We start from the raw sequence: 22,430 nt of genomic DNA on the forward strand, positions 1-22,430 counted from the left end.
AGTCGGAGTGGCTACGAAATCATTCTTGGGTTTTATTTCCTGGTTGAACATTATGCCAAAGTGGCTTGGAACGATGTATGGTACTGCCGGTTGGTTTACCATTTCATCTTGATTCTATGGCCAGAAAACCATACTGCCGCAAGGAACACTCAAGAAGTCAGGTTGGCACCTAAATTATGTACAAGGTGCCTGAAAATAAACTGTAGGCATACTGGAAAATTAATCTCAAATGTTCAAATGTGTGTGATATCTTATGGGACTTAACTGCTAAGGTCATCAGTCCCTAAGCTTACTGACTACTTAACCTAAATTATCCTAAGGACAACACAAACCCCAATGCCGGAGGGAGGGTTCAAACCTCCGAAGGGATTGAAAATTAATCTGCATCGATGTAAAATCTCTTCTGCCAGCAGATTTTTGTGTGCTGTTGAAGCTTAGTCTGAATAAGGAGAATTGGATAAAGTGAAATGTTTTGCACGACGCAGTTTATCCTATGGGAAATTGGAGAAATCGAGGCAGTGCTCATAACTTTAGTCCTGAGTAAGTGTAGCTATCATGTGGCACCCTGATAGTTGATTTAGAAATACGAGATGAAGACGAATTGGACATCAATTTTACAGCAAAATATTGGTGCAACATCGAGACAGTCTATCAGTTTCACCCTACTAAGAGCTAACCCCCCCCCCCCATGAACCATGGACCTTGCCGTTGGTGGGGAGGCTTGTGTGCCTCAGCGATACAGATGGATGTACCGTAGGTGCAACCACAATGGAGGGGTATCTGTTGAGAGGCCAGACAAACATGTGGTTCCTGAAGAGGGGCAGCAGCCTTTTCAGTAGTTGCAGGGGCAACAGTCTGGATGATTGACTGATCTGGCCTTGCAACATTAACCAAAACGGCCTTGCTGTGCTGGTACTGCGAACGGCTGAAAGCAAGGGGAAACTACAGCCGTAATTTTTCCCGAGGACACGCAGCTTTACTGTATTATTAAATGATGATGGCGACATCTTGGGTAAAATATTCCGGAGATAAAATAGTCCCCCATTTGGATCTCCGGCGGGGACTACTCAGGAGGACGTCGTTATCAGGAGAAAGAAAACTGGCGTTCTACGGATCGGAGCATGGAATGTCAGATCCCTTAATCGGGCAGGTAGGCTAGAAAATTTAAAAAGTTAGATATAGTGGGAATTAGTGAAGTTCGGTGGCAGGAGGAACAAGACTTTTGGTCAGGTGAATACAGGGTTATAAATACAAAATCAAATAGGGGTAATGCAGGAATAGGTTTAATAATGAATAAAAAAATAGGAGTGCGGGTAAGCTACTACAAACAGCATAGTGAACGCATTATTGTGGCCAAGATAGACACAAAGCCCATGCCTACTCCAGTAGTACAAGTTTATATGCCAACTAGCTCTGCAAATGATGAAGAAATTGATGAAATGTATGATGAGATAAAAGAAATTATTCAGGTAGTGAAGGGAGACGAAAATTTAATAGTCATGGGTGACTGGAATTGGTCAGTAGGAAAAGGGAGAGAAGGAAACATAGTAGGTGATTATGGATTGGGGCTAAGAAATGAAAGAGGAAGCCATCTGGTAGAATTTTGCACAGAGCATAACTTAATCATAGCTAACACTTGGTTCAAGAATCATAAAAGAAGGTTGTATACATGGAAGAATCCTGGAGATACTAAAAGGTATCAAATAGATTATATAATTGTAAGGCAGAGATTTAGGAATCAGGTTTTAAATTGTAGGACATTTCCAGGGGCAGATGTGGACTCTGACCACAATCTATTGGTTATGACCTGTAGGTTAAAACTGAAGAAACTGCAAAACGGTGGGAATTTAAGGACATGGGATCTGGATAAGCTGAAAGAACCAGAGGTTGTACAGAGTTTCAAGGAGAGCATAAGGAAACAATTGACAGGAATGGTGGAAAGAAACACAGTTGAAGAGGAATGGGTAGCTCTGAGGGATGAAGTCGTGAAGGCAGCAGAGGATAAAGTAGGTAAAAAGACGAGGGCTGCTAGAAATCCTTGGGTAACAGAAGAAATATTGAATTTAATTGATGAAAGGAGAAAATATAAAAATGCAGTAAATGAAGCAGGCAAAAAGGAATACAGACGTCTCAAAAATGAGATAGACAGGAAGTGCAAAATGGCTAAGCAGGAATGGCTAGAGGACAAATGTAAGGATGTAGAGTCTTATCTCTCTTATCTCACTAGGGGTCAGATAGATACTGCCTACAGGAAAATTAAAGAGACCTTTGGAGGGAAGAGAACCACGAGTATGAATATCAAGAGCTCAGATGGCAACCCAGATCTAAGCAAACAAGGGAAGGCACAAAGGTGGAAAGAGTATATAGAAGGTTTATACAAGGGCGATGTACTTAAAGACAATATTATGGAAATGGAAGAGGATGTAGATGAAGACGAAATGGGAGATAAGATACTGCAAGAAGAGTTTGACAGAGCACTGAAAGACCTGAGTCGAAACAAGGCCCCCGGAGTAGACAACATTCCATTAGAACTACTGACGGCCTTGGGAGAGCCAGTCATGACAAAACTCTACCAGCTGGTGAGCAAGATGTATGAGACAGGCGAAATACCCTCAAACTTCAAGAAGAATATAATAATTCCAATCCCAAAGAAAGCAGGTGCTGACAGATGTGAAAATTACCGAACTATCAGTTTAATAAGTCACAGCTGCAAAATACTAACGCGAATTCTTTACAGACGAATGGAAAAACTGGTAGATGCGGACCTTGGTGAGGATCAGTTTGGATTCTGTAGAAATGATGGAACACGTGAGGCAATACTGACCTTACGACTTATCTTAGAAGAAAGATTAAGAAAAGGCAAACCTACATTTCTAGCATTTGTAAACTTAGAGAAAGCTTTTGACAATGTTGACTGGAATACTCTCTTTCAAATTCTGAAAGTGGCAGGGATAAATACAGGGAGCGTAAGGCTATTTACAATTTGTACAGAAACCAGATGGCAGTCATAAGGGTCGAGGGGCATGAAAGGGAAGCAGTGGTTGGGAAAGCAGTGAGACAGTGTTGTAGCCTCTTCCCGATGTTATTCAATCTATATATTGAGCAAGCAGTAAAGGAAACAAAAGAAAAATTAGGAGTAGGTATTAAAATTCATGGAGAAAAAGTAAAAACTTTGAGGTTCGCCGATCACATTGTAATTCTGTCAGAGACGGCAAAGGACTTGGAAGAGCAGTTGAACGGAATGGACAGTGTCTTGAAAGGAGTATATAAGATGAACATCAACAAAAGCATAACGACGATAATGGAATGCAGTCAAATTAAATGAGGTGATGCTGAGGGAATTAGATTAGGAAATGAGACACTGAAAGTAGTAAATGAGTTCTGCTATTTAGGAAGTACACTCCTGGAAATGGAAAAAAGAACAGATTGACACCGCTATGTCAGACCCACCATACTTGCTCCGGACACTGCGAGAGGGCTGTACAAGCAATGATCACACGCACGGCACAGCGGACACACCAGGAACCGCGGTGTTGGCCGTCGAATGGCGCTAGTTGCGCAGCATTTGTGCACCGCCGCCATCAGTGTCAGCCAGTTTGCCGTGGCATATGGAGCTCCATCGCAGTCTTTAACACTGGTAGCATGCCGCGACAGCGTGGACGTGAACCGTATGTGCAGTTGACGGACTTTGAGCGAGGACGTATAGTGGGCATGCGGGAGGCCAGGTGGACGTACCGCCGAATTGCTCAACACGTGGGGCGTGAGGTCTCCACAGTACATCGATGTTGTCGCCAGTGGTCGGCGGAAGGTGCACGTGCCCGTCGACCTGGGACTGGACCGCAGCGATGCACGGATGCACACCAAGACCGTAGGATCCTACGCAGTGCTGTAGGGGACCGCACCGCCACTTCCCATCAAATTAGGGACACTGTTGCTCCTGGGGTTTCGGCCTGGACCATTCGCAACCGTCTCCATGAAGCTGGGCTATGATCCCGCACACCGTTAGGCCGTCTTCCGCTCACGCCCCAACATCGTGCTGCCCGCCTCCAGTGGTGTCGCGACAGGCGTGAATGGAGGGACGAATGGAGATGTGTCGTCTTCAGTGATGAGAGTCACTGCTGCCTTGGTGCCAATGATGGTCGTATGCGTGTTTGGCTCCGTGCAGGTGAGCGCCACAATCAGGACTGCATACGACCGAGGCACACAGGGCCAACACCCGGCATCATGGTGTGGGTAGCGATCTCCTACACTGGCCGTACACCTCTGGTGATAGTCGAGGGGACACTGAATAGTGCATGGTACGTCCAAACCGTCATCGAACCCATCGTTCTACCATTCCTAGACCGGCAAGGGAATTTGCTGATCCAACAGGACAATGCACGTCCCCATGTATCCCGTGCCACCCAACGTGCTCTAGAAGGTGTAAGTCAACTACCCTGGCCAGCAAGATCTCCGGATCTGTCCCCCATTGAGCATGTTTGGGAGTGGATGAAGCGTCGTCTCACGCGGTCTGCACGTCCAGCACGAACGCTGGTCCAACTGAGGCGCCAGGTGGAAATGGCATGGCAAGCCGTTCCACAGGACTACATCCAGCATCTCTACGATCGTCTCCATGGAAGAATAGCAGCCTGCATTGCTGCGAAAGGTGGATATACACTGTACTAGTGCCGACATTGTGCATGCTCTGTTGCCTGTGTCTATGTGCCTGTGGTTCTGTCAGTGTGATCATGTGATGTATCTGACCCCAGGAATGTGTCAATAAATGTTCCCCTTGCTGGGACATTGAATTCACGGTGTTCTTATTTCAATTTCCAGGAGTGTAAAATAACTGATGATGGTCGAAGTAGAGAAGATATAAAATGTAGACTGGCAATGGCAAGGAAAGCGTTTCTGAAGAAGAGGAAGTTGTTAACATCGAATATAGATTTATGTATCAGGTAGCCGTTTCTGAAAGTGTTTGTTTGGAGTGTAGCCATGTGTGGAAGTGAAACATGGGCGATAACTAATTTGGACAAGAAGAGAATATAAGCTTTCGAAATGTGGTACTACAGAAGAATGCTGAAGATAAGGTGGATAGATCACGTAACTAATGAAGAGGTATTCAATAGGATTGGGGAGAAGAGAAGTTTGTGGCACAACTTGACTAGAAGAAGGTATCGGTCAGTAGAACATGTTTTGAGGCATCAAGGGATCACAAATTTAGCATTGGAGGGCAGCGTGGAGGGTAAAAATCGTAGAGGGAGACCTAGAGATGAATACACTAAGCAGATTCAGAAGGATGTAGGTTGCAGTAGGTACTGGGAGATCAAGAAGCTTGCACAGAATAGAGTAGCATGGAGAGCTGCATCAAACCAGTCTCAGGACTGAAGACGACATCAAAAACAACAACAAGAGATAAACCGTCACACCTAGAGAGTCAGGACAGGACAACATGGAGAATCTCTCAGAAGAATACGTAGGGTCGTTTAATCCTCCTGGAACATTGCCTGCCATGTCACTAGCTCTACATCATATTCCCCATTCGAAACGAAACGCCTGTTGCAAGAAACTGTATCGAGTTCCACAACACATGCACCCCGTCATGGAAGAATTACAGGTCAACAACTTCTATGTGGTGCAACTGCATAAGCATTCGCAGCCAGAGTCAGTTAACATAAGAGTTTCCTGAATAAGGTACACATCATAATTTAAAAGAGTATTGTGACTGAGGAAGTCAGGATGAGAAGTACACTTAGGAGGGAATGTCAAGGCCCTTATAATGTCACTCCTTAAACACAACAACTACCAAATCGATAAATTAACTATTTATTCAAAGACAATATTTCTAAAACAGCTAAGAGACAATCAACGCATTACCATGATTAAGACAGTACCAAAATATCACAGATACTTGGCTTCTCAAGTAAGGTAGCAAATCACAATTACCAAAATGGACTTAAAGAGATGAGCCACAGAGATTTACATACATAAAGGAACAATAAATTACAGTTAGAAAGTGATTTAAAGAAATGCGGCACAGATAATTTATTTAAAGGAACAATTTTTGCAATGTGAAAGTGATTTATGAAACGCACTCCTTGTAACGCAAATAACACAAGCAGCATAAGACGTTACTATTTAATACAATTCATTCCCAAGCAAATAAAAACCTATATCTTTTTTAAATATACATGAAACATGCTAAATATTTACCAAACAGGCAGTGACGCCAGGCTGCCCTTGGGCAAAAGGTGACTGCAGCAGACTAGCCGTCAAAAACAACACCTAAAACCTGAGGCCCAACCGAGAGTCACTTCCCATTAGACGGCACGTCACAGCTTCTGTGCACCGCAGCGGAACGTGGCGCTGCTCCCACACACCCCAACTCGCAGAAAACTGGAACACACACAGACCGCAGAAGACACAGCAAACACCAACCTGACCTCAATTATTGAAAGTCAAGAGAACAATAAACAACAAATAAATGAATTCCAATTTTTCTTTTACCAATACTGCGTGAGTGCATTCAAATAAATGCACATGTATAAAATTCTATGCGCAAATGATTGCCTTTTACAGAATACAAGCCTTTCCTAATAACTGAGTGAATGCTTTCAAATAAATGAACGTATATAAAGGAACTACATATAGATGACTAGCTTTACAGAATACAAGTCTTTACTAATAACTGAGTAAGTGCTTCCAATAGAAGTGACCCAAACTTTCACCAATATACAAGGGACGTCGATTTGATAGCAATCAAAATACACTGAAAATCTCATACAGACAATACATAAACTTCGGGATACTGTCCCCAATATATATGTAAAGTAACTGCTGGTGGTCTCCATGGCGTTACACACTCTGCAGGCTGCTCTTACTTCAAGAACATGCACGAGGGCATTTCAAAAAGTAAAGATACAATGGCTCGCACTCCTTAAATAGAACATTTATTTAGAAAACGTCAGTTACATCTTATTAACTGGATTATTTGTTATTTTTCGACATAATCACCCCCGTTTTCCAAACATTTGTTAAGTCGGTGCACAAGCTTTTCTGCCCCACAGTTATATAAGGTTGCCGCCCGTTGTCAGAACCACATTTCAAATTCATCTTTGATCTCTTCATCGCCGTAGAGGGATTTTCCACCAAGATCTGACTTCAGGTAACGTAAGACATGGAAATCGGTGGGCGCAAGGTCAGGGCTGTGTGGCGGATGGTCCAAGATGTCCCATTTGAATTGTTTGAGTAGTGCTTTGGTTACGAAAGCTGTGTGAGGCCGAGAGTTTTCATGAAGCAAGCGGACTCCACTTGTCAGCATTCCCCTGCGTTTGTTTTGAATTGCCCTTCGAAGCCGTTTCAATAGTGGCAATATGCAGCAGCATTAATGGTCGTCCCACGAGGCATAAATTCCAACAGAAGAGTGCCTTGTCTGTCCCAGAAAACAGAAGCCATCATTTACTCCGCTGAAATCGACGTTTTGCATTGCTTGGCTTTTGGTGAATACGAATGGCGCCATTCCATTGAATGTTGCTTGGATTCAGATGTATGAGATAAACCCACGTCTCGTCACCTGTCACAATGTTATCAAGGAACTCATCATCTGCTTCAGCATAGCGTGTGAGGTAGTCGAGTGCAAAGCCCATCTTTTTGTGTTCTTCTGTTAACAGTTTTGGATCCCAGCGCCCAAACAATTTCCTGTACCCTAACTTGACTGTCACAACGTCATTAAGAGTTACCATTGACATGTCTGGTATGATCTGACGCAATTCTTTAAATGTGAGATATCTATTCGCACGAATTGCTTCCTCCGTTCTCCGAAGAAGGACATCAGTGATCACAGATGGCCGACCTGTTCTTTTTTCGTCATGAACATCGGTCCTACCTTCAGAGAAATGACGACACCATTTCGTTACATTTTGTCGATTCATAATGTTCCCATAAACAGAAACAATTTCTTCGTCAATATGGACTGGTCGCTGTTCTTTTGCACGAAGTAAGCGTATGGTGGAGCCCACTTCGCATGTGGCTACGCGCTGTTAGCATCCAGCTGCCGCTGCCCGACACTACAATGGCAGACAACAATGCAAACCAGCCACAGACTGCGCACAGCACAGCCAGTGATTTTTCATACAGAGCGCTATGTAGCGTTCCCAATAAGAAAACCTAAACAACCTACTTACATCTTTTTAAAAACTGTGACGTAATATCATGCAGTAATGACAAAATATAAGGGACTCTGCACAACCAAAACGAAGCAGTAGATCTGGAAGAAGGCCACTGTAATCATGGTCAAAACGCTGGTTTCACCATTATAGTACCTTTTTTTACCTGTCGACTTGGTAGCATAAAAAAGAAACTCTTTATGTCAAATTCTAGGTTGGATCATGGAAAGAAATAATAATCCCTGGTCAACATCAGTTGTCACAGTACCCACAATAGCAGAACAGTATATCAATTCCATTGTGACTATTGTTATTTAAAGCAGAAAAGAGTATCAGACGTCTACTCAATGCCAAATATAGCAGATATCTTAGATAATCTGAGTGAGTGTTGATATTTCACAACTGTGGGACTTTGAAGTGAGTACCATCAATTATTATTAGCGGTAATATTTGAAGAGCTCCCAGAGATAACATTCTTAATCCCAACTGATCATAAATTAATATTTTCACATGCCTTTTGGGCTGAAAAACGCACCTGCTACTTTCCAGCTACTGTTGGATGGCGTATTCCCAGGATTAAAACTTAAGAGGTGTATGGTCTATTCTGATGATATGATTTTTTCTCCACAAAGATATCAGCAACGTACAGTCACTATGTTTATGTGAAGTTTTGTATCGTTTATGTGCAGTATGGTTGAGCATTAGCCTGTAAATTTGTCATTTCTTTCTACAACAAATCCAACACATGCGCCATATTATCAGTCAAAACGGTGCCCGCACTAATCACCGACTTGATGAGGCCATCAAAAATTTTCTGACACCCACTAGAGTAAAGGAATCACAGTCATATCTAGGCCCGACCAATTTCTATCGAAAATTTGTTCCAAAATTCGGGGAAGTTGCAAGACCCCTCACAGTGTTGTTAAGGAAAGAAGTAAAGCTTATGAGCCATACGTGGAATGTTATTGATTTACCTAACATTTCTCAGCCACGGATCGTCTGGTTCAGACTTTTTATACAGGCTAAATAAAATGTAAAAGTCGTATGAGAAAGGCCTATCGTCAGGTAGACCATTAGCAGGGTGCAAGTCTTTCGATTTGAAGCCACTTCGGCGACTTGTTCGTCGATGGGGATGAAATGAAGATGATTAGGAGAACACAACACCCAGTCCCTGAGTGGAGGAAATCTCCGCTCCTGCAGAGAATCGAACCTGGGTCCTTAGGTTTCACATAGCACTGCTGCATCCTACCGCTTCTCAGCCACTCAGCTCCCGGGAGCGGACAGACAGGGGCTGTCTGCAAGAGATCGAGTAACTCGGCAGGAGACTTGCTGGGCCGCAGCAAGGGCTTGCTAGCTGTGGATGTGTGCTCGCTGTATTTGGATGGTGTACGTTTAATGTGGGCAGTGTGTCTAGGCCTACTGAAGAGTCCCCAGTTCCTTCTGTCTGTGCGATGCTGAGGCATACTCTGGAGTTTCGATAGGCCTGGTTCCTGCTTCTAAGATTGGTGGACATGCACACATACCTCGTCTGTAATTCTTCTGGGTCAGTCGCAGGAATGACAGCAGCTGGCGGTTAATGGTAAGTGTGTGCGGTAGCTTGAGAAAACCCCTGTGCTTCGTTAGTGAACTTCGTTTGACGTTCTTGCTGTAAGCTGTCCTGATTTATTCTTTTGGACATTATTTGGCCGATGTCTTTCACATGGATCAGTATCCTGGTATTATACATGTGCCTAAGTTAAATTTTGAGGGTATTGTAGCAACTATTCAAGAGGGATTTGTTTTATGTACTCTATTGGTGCATGTATTTTAGTTAATGTGCAGATATTGGTTTTCATGTCCACTACCAGTTCATGTCTTTAGGTTATAAGTAGTTTTAAGTTTTTCAACAATTATCTACAAGTCTTGGTCCAAAAGGACTTGAGTTTACTTGCACTACCATTGTGTGCTTTTTTTTCTTAAGACGCTTTTAACTTATTGTCAGTTCAGGCTCTAGTTTATTTAATGATGTAAATTTCATCTGTTTTTAACTACTTACATGTTGAAAGGACTTAGTTGACCGCCTTCATTTTCTCTGTTATGATTCAGCCCTGGTTCTATTTACCAATTTTGTTATGTAAATTTAATCTATTTTCCATTTGTATGTCCTAGAAACATAACTGAATTGAGGAACCATTCAGTGTGTGGGCCGAGATTGAGCCATTTAAAATGACTTATTCAATATTTGATTTTCGGCCCAGTTATTCTGGATTTATACTTGTTTAAGTATGTTGGTTGAGTTACTAATACTCACATTTTATTTATCCTAGCTGCCCACCATTTCAGTTTCATTTGTCATCAGATTGTGAAGCAGCATTTCTAAACTTCAAAAATTTACGAATTACTAGTCCAGTTCTTCCTTTTCTAGTTTATCAGAATGCATCCAGACAGCTTGACAGGGTGGAAAAGAATTATCAGACAACTGAGAAAGAAATACATTCGGAATAAAGTATGTCCAATGTTATTCATACAGATGACGTTTAAAAGTAATAAATGACTATGTAGCACTCTCTTGCCTTGCATCTCAGAGCATTTGATTTTGGAGTAATACATCATCCAGGAATGCTGTATACAAATGTACGTAGTGTAAGTGACAAAGCATGCACCATGAGCTCCACTGGCATACACGAGGAGGAGTGGGAGGAAGCACAAACCTAATCGCTCAGACTATTTTTCGTTTGCCAGCCAGCTGCCGTTCACCGTAGAAGATGGAATGTTTCACAGAAAGACAAGCTATATCTCGTAGAACAAGAACATCATAACAGACCGCTCGGCTAATCCCGCCAGACTACAAATGCCTGGTTAAACATCGGGGCACTCGACCAGGCCAGCAATTTGTCGCTGTCTCTAGAGTATGATGCGAGGAACCACCTATGTGAACTCTCGCCTAGGTATCCCCCTGAATTTTAATCCCCTCTTGAGCCTTTCCTTTATTTCCGTCATTGCTTCCTCAATGTACTGTTTTAACAGCAAGGAAGAGATGCCGAATGCCTACGCTACGGCTTGCTGTGTTGTCCTAATCATCATCGTTTCACCCCCATCGACGCGCAAATCGCCAAAGTGGCGTCAAATCGAAAGACTTGACCAGGCGAACGGTCAACCCGACGGGAGGCCGTCGTCACACGACATTGTTATTACAATTTTTAAACCCATCAATTCATTCTTGGGCTTCGATTCTTATTTTTCCTCTTCGTTCTTGTACATATTGTATATAACCTATCTTTCCGTATTGCATACACCTACTTACAGGAGAATTTCGATCATTATACAACATTTTACGTAATCTAAAGCTGTTTCTGTTGACAAAACATATCAAAGTTTCTTTATTTTTCTTAATGTTTATTTCCATTATAAAGCGAAAATTAAGAACTACCTCTTTGGTGCCATCACCTTTCCTAAAGCCAAACTGATCATTCTGTAACAGATTTTTTTCCGTTTTTCTGTATATTATTCTTGACAGTACTTGAATTTATGATCTGTTGAAGCTGATTATGCCTTAGTTGTCGCATTCATCTGCCTTTGATATCTTCTGGATTGTGTCAATGTTTTTCAAAGTCAGACGGTATGTTTCCAGGCCCATAGATTCATATGCTCAGTCATTTAGGCTTTCATTTGATCATCGTTTCATGGAAATATACGAAAGCATGCGACATTGTTCGTGGTCTTGGGTTTCGTTGTTCATATTGTCTGTGGTGCTTCGCAAGAAAACAAGGGGTGTAAGGCCCCTCCATGAGAAACGTGACCAGACCTTAACACCACCGCTTCCAAATTTTACTGTTGGCACTACACACGCTAGCAGATTACGTTCAGCGGGCATTCGCCATATCGACACCCTGCATTCGGATCGCCACATTATATACCGTGATTCGCCATCCCACACAACGTTTCTCCACGTTCAGTTGTCCATGTTTAAGATCCTTACACCAAGCGAAGCGTCGTTTGGCATTTACCGGTGTGATTTGTGGCTTATGAGCAGACGCTCGACCATGAAATCCAATTTTCTCACCTGTCACCTGTCATAGTACTTGCAGTGGATCGCGATTCAGTTTGGAATTCCTGTGTCATGGTCTGGGTAGATGTCTCCCTATTACACATTACAAACCTCTTCAACTGTCGGCGGTCTCTGTCAGTCAACAGACGAGGTCGGCATGTACGCTTTTGTGCTGTACTGTCCCTTCACGTTTCCACTTCACTACCACATCCATCGGAACAGTGGACCTAGGAGTGTTTAGGAGTGTGGAAATCTCTGCTTAGAGGTATGACACAAGTGACACCCAATCACCTGACCACGTTCGAAGTCCGTGAGTTCCGCGGGGCGCCCCATTCTTCTCTCTCACGACGTCTAATTTCTACTGAGGTCGCTTATATCGAGTGCCTGGTAGCAGGTGGCAGCACAATGCACCTAATATGAAAAGCATATGTGTTTATGGCGATTCCGGGTACTTTTGATCACATAGTGCGTGAAAAATACAGCAATGCCAGTGGGTGGACCGGAATTTGCATTCCCGCAGTCTATATCCACATCATACTCCGAAAACCACCTGACGGTGTGTGGCGAAGGGTACTTCTGGTACCAATTCCCAAATCACCCTTCCCTGTTCCACCAGCGAATGACGCTCGCGAACAATGATTGCCGATAAGCCTCAGCAATAGCTCCAATTCCTCGAATTTCCGCGTGGTCATTTCGTGGTAAGTATGTGAGACGAAGTGCTATGTTATCTGAGAAAGAGCTCTCTCTAAATTTCGATGGTAAATCTCTCCGTGATGCACAACGCATCTCTTGTAGCATTTTCCGCTGGAGTTTGCTGACCAAACGATATTCTGACGTCGCTCTTCGTGAAATCTTCTCTCTCTCTTGTACCAGTCCTGCCTGATACGGATCCCAAACTGAGGAAAACTCCTCAAGAATCGATCGAACAAGCGCCGTGTAAGCCACCTCCTTTGTGGATGAGTTAAGATTCTTCGTATGAATCTCAGTCTGGCGTCTGCTTTTCCTAACATTTGTTTTATAGGTTCGTTCCAAGTAAGGTCGCCCTGGATAGTTGTTCCTAAATATTTTACGGTAGTCACTGCTTTCAGCAAATTCCCTCGGGCATGGGTGTGTATGTTGCCCTTAGCGTATGTTAAAGTTAGATTAAGTAGTGTCTAAACTTTAGCAGTTTGGCCCCGTATGAAGTTACCACCAAATTTCCAGTTAACTGTCATCAATAGAGCAGTTGTACAGTAGTGGATTTCTTTCTTGTGTATATGCAATATGATATATTTATTTACGTTCAGGGTGCTTGATATGGCAGTAGAGCTTGATATGGCCAGACATTTCCCACAGCAAGCGTCGTTGGCCACACAGACCAGGTCGTTACAATTAAATTGCAGCCACTCGCCGAGATCAATTATAGACAGTAATTATCGTATGGCAGCGAAACTTGGTAAATATTCTAATGTATTAAGGCGGAACCAATGTACGCTGGAAAAGTATTAGTTCCAATATTAGCCAACAGGTACAAATCTGGCAGTGTCTATGCAAGGAAGACGTAAAAAATGTTTAGATGCTTAATGGATTAGGAATAGGACGTTAGCAGAAAATATCAAAGAAGTGAGAAACGGTTAACCTTAAATTTATTATAAACCACCATTTACACAGTTGTTCAATATGAGCACTGGAGACGTCGACAAGATGCTGCAACCGTAATACGACGTAATCAACAGTTGCTCGCAGCAGTTCCGATGGAATCTGAGCAACGCGTTCCTGTATACTAGCCTTCAGATCTGGTAGAGACCGAATGTCTCCCTGGGAAACGTATTGTTTTAGATATCGCCAGGGGTAAAAGTCATATGTTACAGATCAGGTGATCTCGATGGCCATGCCTCTGGAAAAACTCTGGAGATAACACGTTCGTGGGAGGCTGCATTAAGCGGATCTTCCCCTGTGCAACGACATAAGGTGTTGCCCCTTCTTGCATGAGAACAGCGGTTTCCACACAGCTCCACTCTTCTAAAGCAAGAATTGCAATTTGCACAAGGAGGTCTCGATAACATGCAGATGTCACGGTACACCCGACAGGCCCTCTGGTTGTATTCTATTCGAAGAAAAACGGATCAAAAATACAGCTGCTTATGAATCCATACCACACAGTCACAAACTCCAAGTCCAGTGGCTTTTCCTGCACAACATGCGGTTTGAAAGTACAGTAAATTCGGCCGTTCGGTGTATTCACGGCACCTTGCAGTGTAAAATGTGCCTCGTCAATCCATAGAATATTTCTCAGCCACATAGCATCAACTTCGATCCATGCCAGAAACTGAAGAGCAAATTCCCAACGTTGCTGCAGATCATGAGTTGTCAGTTGTGCCGTGCATTGTAGCCGTGGGGTGTAGAGCGCACTGAAGTCGTTCGACGGGTCTCCCCGTCGGAGGTTCGAGTCCTCCTTCGGGCATGGATGTGTGTGTTGTGCTTAGCGTAAGTAGGTTTAAGTTAGATTAAATAGTGTGTAAGCTTAGGGACCGATCACCTTCACCTCAGCAGTTTGGTCCCATAAGATCTTACCACAAATTTAAATTTTTAATTTTCGTTCAGTTGCTGCACCCTGTGGATCCTGTACGGGTATCAGTGTAAAACGGCGCGCAAAACTTTCCGTAATGTGGACAATTCTCATAAGACAGTGTGACGTCCCATATGAAACATTATAAATGATTGTGCTGGTAAACTTCTACCTGATTTGATCGTCAAACAGCTGACCAAAACTGAATGTACTCAGGCAGTCCTCTCTTGTTGTGATCATCACTAAACTGAAACACACTGCAATACAGCGAGAGCCAGTATTGCCAGCTAAACAAAAGATTCTAACTACTGAAGGCATTGTTAGAAAATGAAAGATTTTGATAGAGGACAAACAATGTATTTACTTTAATAGTGTTCGAAAGTCATTATATATATATATATATATATATATATATATATATATATATATATATATATATATATGTTCATGACATCGAGTCTTTACAGATTTCCTTTTTTCTGGCGGACACACGTCCAGATCGTCCGCTTATAGTAACCTCTCAAAACTCTGGCCTCTCTCTATCCACATCCACCACTGCTGGCGCCTCACATCCAACTGCCCAACACTACAATAGCGAATGTTCCAACAATGCCAACTTGCCACAGACTGCGCACAGCACAGTCAGTGATTTTCATACAGAGCGCTACTTCGCGTTACCAACACAAAAACCTAAACAGCCTAATTACATGGTCCCCATGCTCCCCACAAAACATTTTACAAACCGTAAAAAAAGATAAAAATATACTATCTAAGCATGCCTTCTGTATTTATATGTTCACATATGTCTTATCTCATTATTTATTATCCATTATCTTACCTCATCATTTGTTTCCAAGAAAGTCCTACCTAAACCTGTTGTCCCTAAACCCTACTTTTTTCGTTTATATACTCTTTCAAAATAATAATTCTTCATTGTACACTACCTTTTTTGGCTAAATCCTTAACACAAACAGCAATGAGAAAAAAATGCATATTGGAAAAGTAAGCAGCAATTTATCTAAATTAGCAAAGCCCGCCAACATGGGCGAGCGGTCCTAGCCGCTATAGTCTGGAGCCGCGCGACCGCTACGGTTGCAGGTTCGAATCCTGCTTCGGGCAGGGATGTGTGTGATGCCCTTAGATGTTAAGTCACATAGTGCTCAGAGCCATTTGACCCTTTTTTTTATCAAAGCAGATGCAACATTAGAACTAATAGAAGGAAATGTGCAGCAACAAGAAAAATAAATCAGTAGTGTAACAGGCTTAATACAACGTAAAATTCAGTAGGACTATGCGTGGCAAACAGCAGCACCAAATGCAATAACTCATACCTAAATATAACAAAGCTCAAGCAGAAAAAGTATTACAGAATAGATAGCCATGTCTAATACCTATGTCACATCTTAATACTAGAGTGATGCATCACAATAACTTACTCTACCAAACAAGTTACCAAGTTATGTTTGCAATTCCTGTGAGGGAAAATGTCTATTTGTGCTCCCTTTTGTAAGGAAAGTAAATCATAAAATTATTTACTGGGTTTGTACACAGAAAACATTTCTATTAGTACGTCTATTAAATTTTATTTTAACAAATGCTGCAGTGCAGGTAGTAACTATATATTTAAAAAATGAGGCAAGTATATACATTAAACAAAGCATGAAAAGTCATTCACTAGACATATGGCATCTCCTAAGGCAGTAAAAAAATCTCTCATCCAGAAAGACAGCAATCACAATCACGTGTGTAGACATAAAATATTTCTGATCATTTCATTAGGCATTTTAGTAAATATCAGAAATTACCAGCTCCAAACTGTAATCATATGTTTTCAAGTATGAGTGCATTACGTCAAGGTCACCTTTCTGTTAGCATACTAGTACTCACATTCACACACACACACTCACCCTTCATAATGATCACAACCATATCTCGACGTCACAATACACATCGTCATCACAATAATAATATCATAACTCCTCAGTCAAATCTCGAAAACGTCATAGCTTTCTTCAATAATCTCAATACCTTTTTAAAAAATGCTCTCTGCTCGTTTCAATTAAGACAAGTGCCGCAAATGTACTTCAAAAATCATGATCCCATACCAAATACATCATTCAAAGCTCTCATAGTATTACAATGGTTCCAAAACAATATGAACAATTCACAAAGTACAGACGAAATACAATTTCATAACTGTGAATTTATCTAACTGTGTAACTGCATAAACTGTGTTACTGATTTAGTTAAAAGAAAATTTGTCTCTATGTTAAATAATGAGATATCTGTGTAATTCTGTGTCAGAGAAATATGGTACTGATGTGGAAAATTGTATCAGCAAATACCATATTAGACTGGGTTCCTAGCGCTTGCCACACGTTTTGTACACAAAGTAAGCGTGTACCCCTGAGGATTAATGTAATTATGCCCTCAGGTGTTACAGATTACAGCAACAGAATGAAATATCTAACCGAAAACCTTCTTTGTATCTTTGTAATTCGAAAATCTTTAAAAAAAGATTTAAGTACAGAATTTAATCACTCAAATGCGTGACCTGTGGCGCTAATCTGTGTGTCTAGCTGTAAGATAATTTTTGTCAGTACTTAACGGTAAAAATGTGCCAAGTGTCGTAGTTATCGTCCGCTGTAAGCAAATTTCTGCAAAATTCTATGTACTTACTTTGTCATAAGCAAGAGTGAAAATGCTATGCATATAGATATCGCAGTTATTACGTACATTTATGTGACCAAGAAAGCAGTGTACCTTAACACATTGTTGTGCTACAGTAAAGGCTGTCTCACTGTAGCTGTACCACAAAAGTAACTACTAAAACATATTTTACTTTACAGAAGAATGTAGAAAAAAATGGTTCAAATGGCGCTGAGCACTATGGGACTCTACATCTGATGTCATCAGTCCCCTAGACATAGAATTACATAACCCTAACTAACCTAAGGACATCACACACATCCATGCCCGAGCCAGGATTCGAACCTGAGACCGTAGCAATGGCGCGGTTCCGGACTGAAATGCCTAGAACCGCTCGGCCACCGCAGCCAGCGAAGAATGTAGAAAAACTGTACTGATATAAGAGATACAGTCCAAAAGTAATAATATAAATTATGTCGCTCATTAATTGCGTCATGATATAATCGCGTAGCTATCAAACAAACAAAATACTAAGTCATCTGTAATATCCCAAAAACTACTTTAAATAAAGAATGTTTTTTCAAGTAACCCAAAATGTTGCATTAAAGCCTCATTAGCAGTATATGTTCTAAGTATGTAAGCCTTATAGTCATTACATAATCATGCTACTGGCAAGCAAGACAGTACACACAATAACACTGTGTCGTGTGTTCACTACAACAACGCATTCGTAATTACTGTCTAAATAAGTTCCCTAGGTTCTTGCCTGGATAGTTAATTTCAAAACATTGTTGCATGTTAACAGATTCTACGTGTGACAAAGCGTACTAGTAATGTGAAGTAGCAACCTTAAAGCAACGATTAATTGCGGGACCATGTTGCGATGTCGACAGACGCTTCGGCCAACGACTCCCCGAACTTTTGTCCACTGCCGGGAGTCCGTAGACATTCTCCAAGCACCTATGAATATCTGAGAGTCTATGGTTTTCCGCAAAACTCAATGACAGCTCTCTACTTGGAATGCACCTCCGTTACAGGCACAGTTGTGAAAGCTACGTATAGCTCCGCTACCTGTCAGAATGTCATGAAACTATTGGGTCTAAGGCTGGAACATTCCGCATTGTGTCAACTGAAACCGGCCGAGAAAAAGTTGTGCTGCTTTTCTCATTCAACGACCTTCGTATGTCAGCATTCTATGAGGAAGTGAAGTACTGCTATATCTCTGGAGAAAACAAAAAATGTAGATTTTTTAAATGCTGCAATCATTTTTTATTCATTTGTTACAATTGTGATACATAAGACATTAGAATCGTCGCAGTGGTGACCTACATCCACTGACTGTTCGCAGATGGGACAGCAGTCACTCGTTGTGTGTCCCGGCAGCCTTCGCCGCTGCTCTGCCAGCCTTCTTGCCAGCTGTCCTGGCTTTGGCGGCAGTCCTCAATTTCTGTGCTGTTCTGGCTTTGCCTGCTGTCCTGGCTTCGGCATGAGCTGCTGTCCTGGCGAGGTCGGCATGTGCAGCTGCTCCTTTCTGTGACGCTAAAAGGAACAAACGACGTTCAGTAATTACAGCTCAAAATTGACAGCCAATCAAGCTCAAGCCCTATTACTTACCAAAAATAAGGAACCTACTGATTACTCTGCAATTGACACTTGAGTGTTTTGTAGTACATACGAAAACTTATAGATTATCTCTCTACCATTCCACTCTAGAATAGCAGACTGGAAGACCTATCACTTAAATCACTCCGCTTCACTTCTTATTTCTCTTATTTTATCACAATAGTCGTTTTTCCTATGTAGGTGGGAGTTAGCAGCATATTTTGGCTTTCGGGCGAGAAAGTTTGTAATCAAATTTCGTGAAAATATCTCGCCACAATCAAAAATGGATTTCCTTAATGACTGTCATCCCACCTCGCTTGCAAGAGTCGTACAGTCTCTTCCACTTTGTGAAGACTGCTCTTTTTCGCTGCCCTTCATCAATCGTGTGTTGTAAGATCTCAAAACAATCCGAAATAGTCCAGAAGGAGACAGATAGGCGTGGTTCAGGCAGTCTTTTAGTAGGTATGTTGCATCTTCTCAGTGTTATGCCAGTAAAACGTACTCGTTTTCCCTTCTCTCAATAAACCAAAGTCGACCATTTGCCTTCCCTATCAAAGTTTTCAACATGCTGGTTCCATTTCATATTGCTTTTCAAAGTTACGCTCAGAAATTTAAAAGCGCTACTGTGTCATGCAGGGCACATTGCTGTCCATCCTGTCAGCTAGGTCATTTATGTATATTAAAAATAACAGCGGTCCTATCACACTACTGTGGCGCTCCTGACGATTCCATTGTCTCTGATGAACACACGCAGTCGAGGACAACCTACTGGATTTATTATTTAAGAAGCGTTCGAGCCACTCACTTGTTCCATACGCTCGTACCTTCGTATATTCGGAAATATAGAAATCTGGAATCAACGTGTTGCTCTTCATCCTTAGGTCGCAGTTTATCATGTGAGGAAAGATCAAGCTGCTTCTCGCTCGATCAATGCTTTCTAAAACTGTGCTGATTCTTGGACATAAGCTTTTCGATCTCTAGGAAATGTATTATGTTCAAACTCAGCTTATGTTCAAACATTATGCACCAATCGAGAGTATTAGTCCGTAATTTTGCGTTTCCGTTCTTTTACCCTTCTTTTATATAGGCGTCACCTGCGCTATTTTTTCAGTCGTTTGCGACTTTGCGGTGATGGAGAGTTTCGCGATAAATGCAAGTAAGGGGCCATAACTCAAGTCTTTTCACTTGTGACGTATTGTTCCTCAGGCGTCGTCATATGGTGTACTACAGTCACTGGTCCAGCTCAAAAGTTCGTCGTATAATTGCTTATGATCATTTGGAATGTACTGCTGCGTATTTTCTAAGTCTTGATTTTTTGTATTTTAGTTTGGTACGTGTCCTGATGGTAAGTAGGGTGTTTTGGTGGAGCAACAGGTTTTCGCAGATGTGCCACGAAGAATGTGTGACTCACTAACCCGTTGATACACTCAAACCATTGACGAAAGCAACTCTGGCACTCACATATGCAAAGTGGATGAAACTGCTGACTGCAAAGTTTTATCTGTAAAAAATTGGCTTGTGCCTCGTTTCTTCAGAAACTCTCGTGTTCTTATGATACTTTGTCCACCAGTCTTTAAAGTCCAAAATTCCAGATGTGTGAACTTCAGTGACTGTAAGTTTTACATGTTTTGTGCTGCTTTATGGAATGTGCTGTTCTATTTGATGAACAGATAACATCCTGAGTAGCACTGACTTACGGCCTTTAAAACAGCCTGATTGAAACATATTCTGTTCGTAAGCTCTGCTTATGTGTAACAACGCTTACAACGATTTATATTCTACCTTCACACGCTAGCCATAGAATCACAGATATATTACCTGGTGATATATTCTCTAGGTAAAGAATGTCATAGGTTGTCATAGTTCAGAAATTCCGAAAATGCAGTGAATGCGAAGGCTGTTGCACTCTCGGTTTAAAAGGGAATTCACAAGCGAAGACAGGCAAAGGTGAGGAAAGGTTCATGCGTCTGTAAAAAGATCTAGGCGCAAAGCATACAAGAACTACCACCGTCGTAAGTTAGCAAAAAGATCTGGACGAGAACCAGAGAAAATTCTATGCAAAATCGCTAAACAGGTCTAAGGCTTCCATCCAGTCACTTGTTGACCGGTCCGGTGTAGCAGCAGAAGACAGTGAAACGAAAGCCAAAGTTTGCACTCCCAACAATATCGCCAAATGTTCGGGTCTAAAAGGGTACATTTCAGTGACTTACGCCTATTTAAAACAAAATGTGATTTTCAGTTGCATGTTACAAGGCATACTCTGCAGCTTAGAATTGTGTCTGTGACATTTAACTCACTAATGGTACATGATATCAACACTTCTTTCAGTGCCTTCTTCCTATGAGATCCACCTTTTTAAAAGGCCAATATATTCTCATTTTGAAAGACCATAGCGTTTTATGTTTCTGTATTCATGAAATAACGTATACAGCAATAAAAAGGGCACCTATTCAATTTTCTTATTGCTGATATTTTACTTCTGTAACAGGTTTTTTTTTTAAATTTTAAGGTAAGTTGATTTTTTTGACTTAGGCTCTATTTAAAAAAACACCGATTCATAGTTATGGGTGCGTTTGATCACTGAACTTTGATATATAGAGCGTTGATTGTACATTACTGTACCGTTAACATCGGTCTGTGTGCTTAATGGCATGAAAAAGAATCCATGTCTGGAGATTTTTCACTTATGTGGTAAGGGAGCAAACTCTTCAAACAATGAAATTAACTCTCCTGCAACGTCTAAATGAAAGACAGATAATAATTTGCTACCATTATGTGAAGTAGGAAACTTTAACCAAGTAGTCGGTGAGGTAACAATGCTCGGTGGCACACAATAAAGTATACAACATTCATGTGTCGGATTGAACATCTCGCGTCTCTTCTTACAGTTATGTTCAGCAGTATTTTTCATTAGCGTAACAAGAAGTTGCAATTGTGGCAGTTGATAGCATATTAGTTCTTTTTTCAATAATCTACTGATTATTGGAGGGATCATAAATCTTAACGCCTAATTCACTCAGTACCTGTGAAAGAGTTGAAGACCCTTCTCTCTGTGGACCTCTTCCTCCAACTCCCTATCTCCTGTTTACCTCTCTGTCTGTCCGGCTCCTACGTCACTCCCAACCCAGTTGGAGTTAGAGCCTGTATTATATCCTGAACTGCGTACAATTTGTACTTTTCATGTGAGAAGACAAGTTTAACACTTGCTGTTCCCAAACGTTTTCATAAACGATTTGCTGCCGTAGTTGTCAGACATTCTGTCTCTCTTTCAAATGGTTCAGATGGTTCTGAGCACTATGGGTCTTAACTTCTGAGGTCGTCAGTCCACTATGACTTAGAACTACTTAAACCTAACTAACCTAAGGACATCACACACAACCATGCCCGAGGCAGGATTCGAACCTGCGACCGTAGCGGTCACGCGGTTCCAGACTGTAGCGCCTAGAACCGCTCGGCCACC

General features: G+C 41.8%; 1 protein-coding gene across 7 annotated transcripts in view; it reads right to left on the minus strand.

The window, feature by feature from the left end:
- LOC126350584 (uncharacterized) overlaps window positions 1–22,430 on the minus strand; it is a 364,168-nt gene that overhangs the window by 340,091 nt on the left and 1,647 nt on the right. For 3 of the 7 annotated variants that reach the window (XM_050002545.1, XM_050002541.1, XM_050002544.1), the window contains exon 2: window positions 18,694–18,907. The exons of the other annotated variants lie outside the window; for them this stretch is intronic. In XM_050002545.1, coding sequence (XP_049858502.1) covers window positions 18,729–18,907 — 179 coding nt within the window. In that variant the 3' untranslated portion in view covers window positions 18,694–18,728. The remainder of the gene's footprint in view (window positions 1–18,693; window positions 18,908–22,430) is intronic. 7 annotated transcript variants of the gene reach the window in all.

The sequence above is a fragment of the Schistocerca gregaria genome, chromosome 1 (genome assembly GCF_023897955.1).
Source record: "Schistocerca gregaria isolate iqSchGreg1 chromosome 1, iqSchGreg1.2, whole genome shotgun sequence".
In the NCBI taxonomy this organism is placed as follows: domain Eukaryota; kingdom Metazoa; phylum Arthropoda; class Insecta; order Orthoptera; family Acrididae; genus Schistocerca; species Schistocerca gregaria.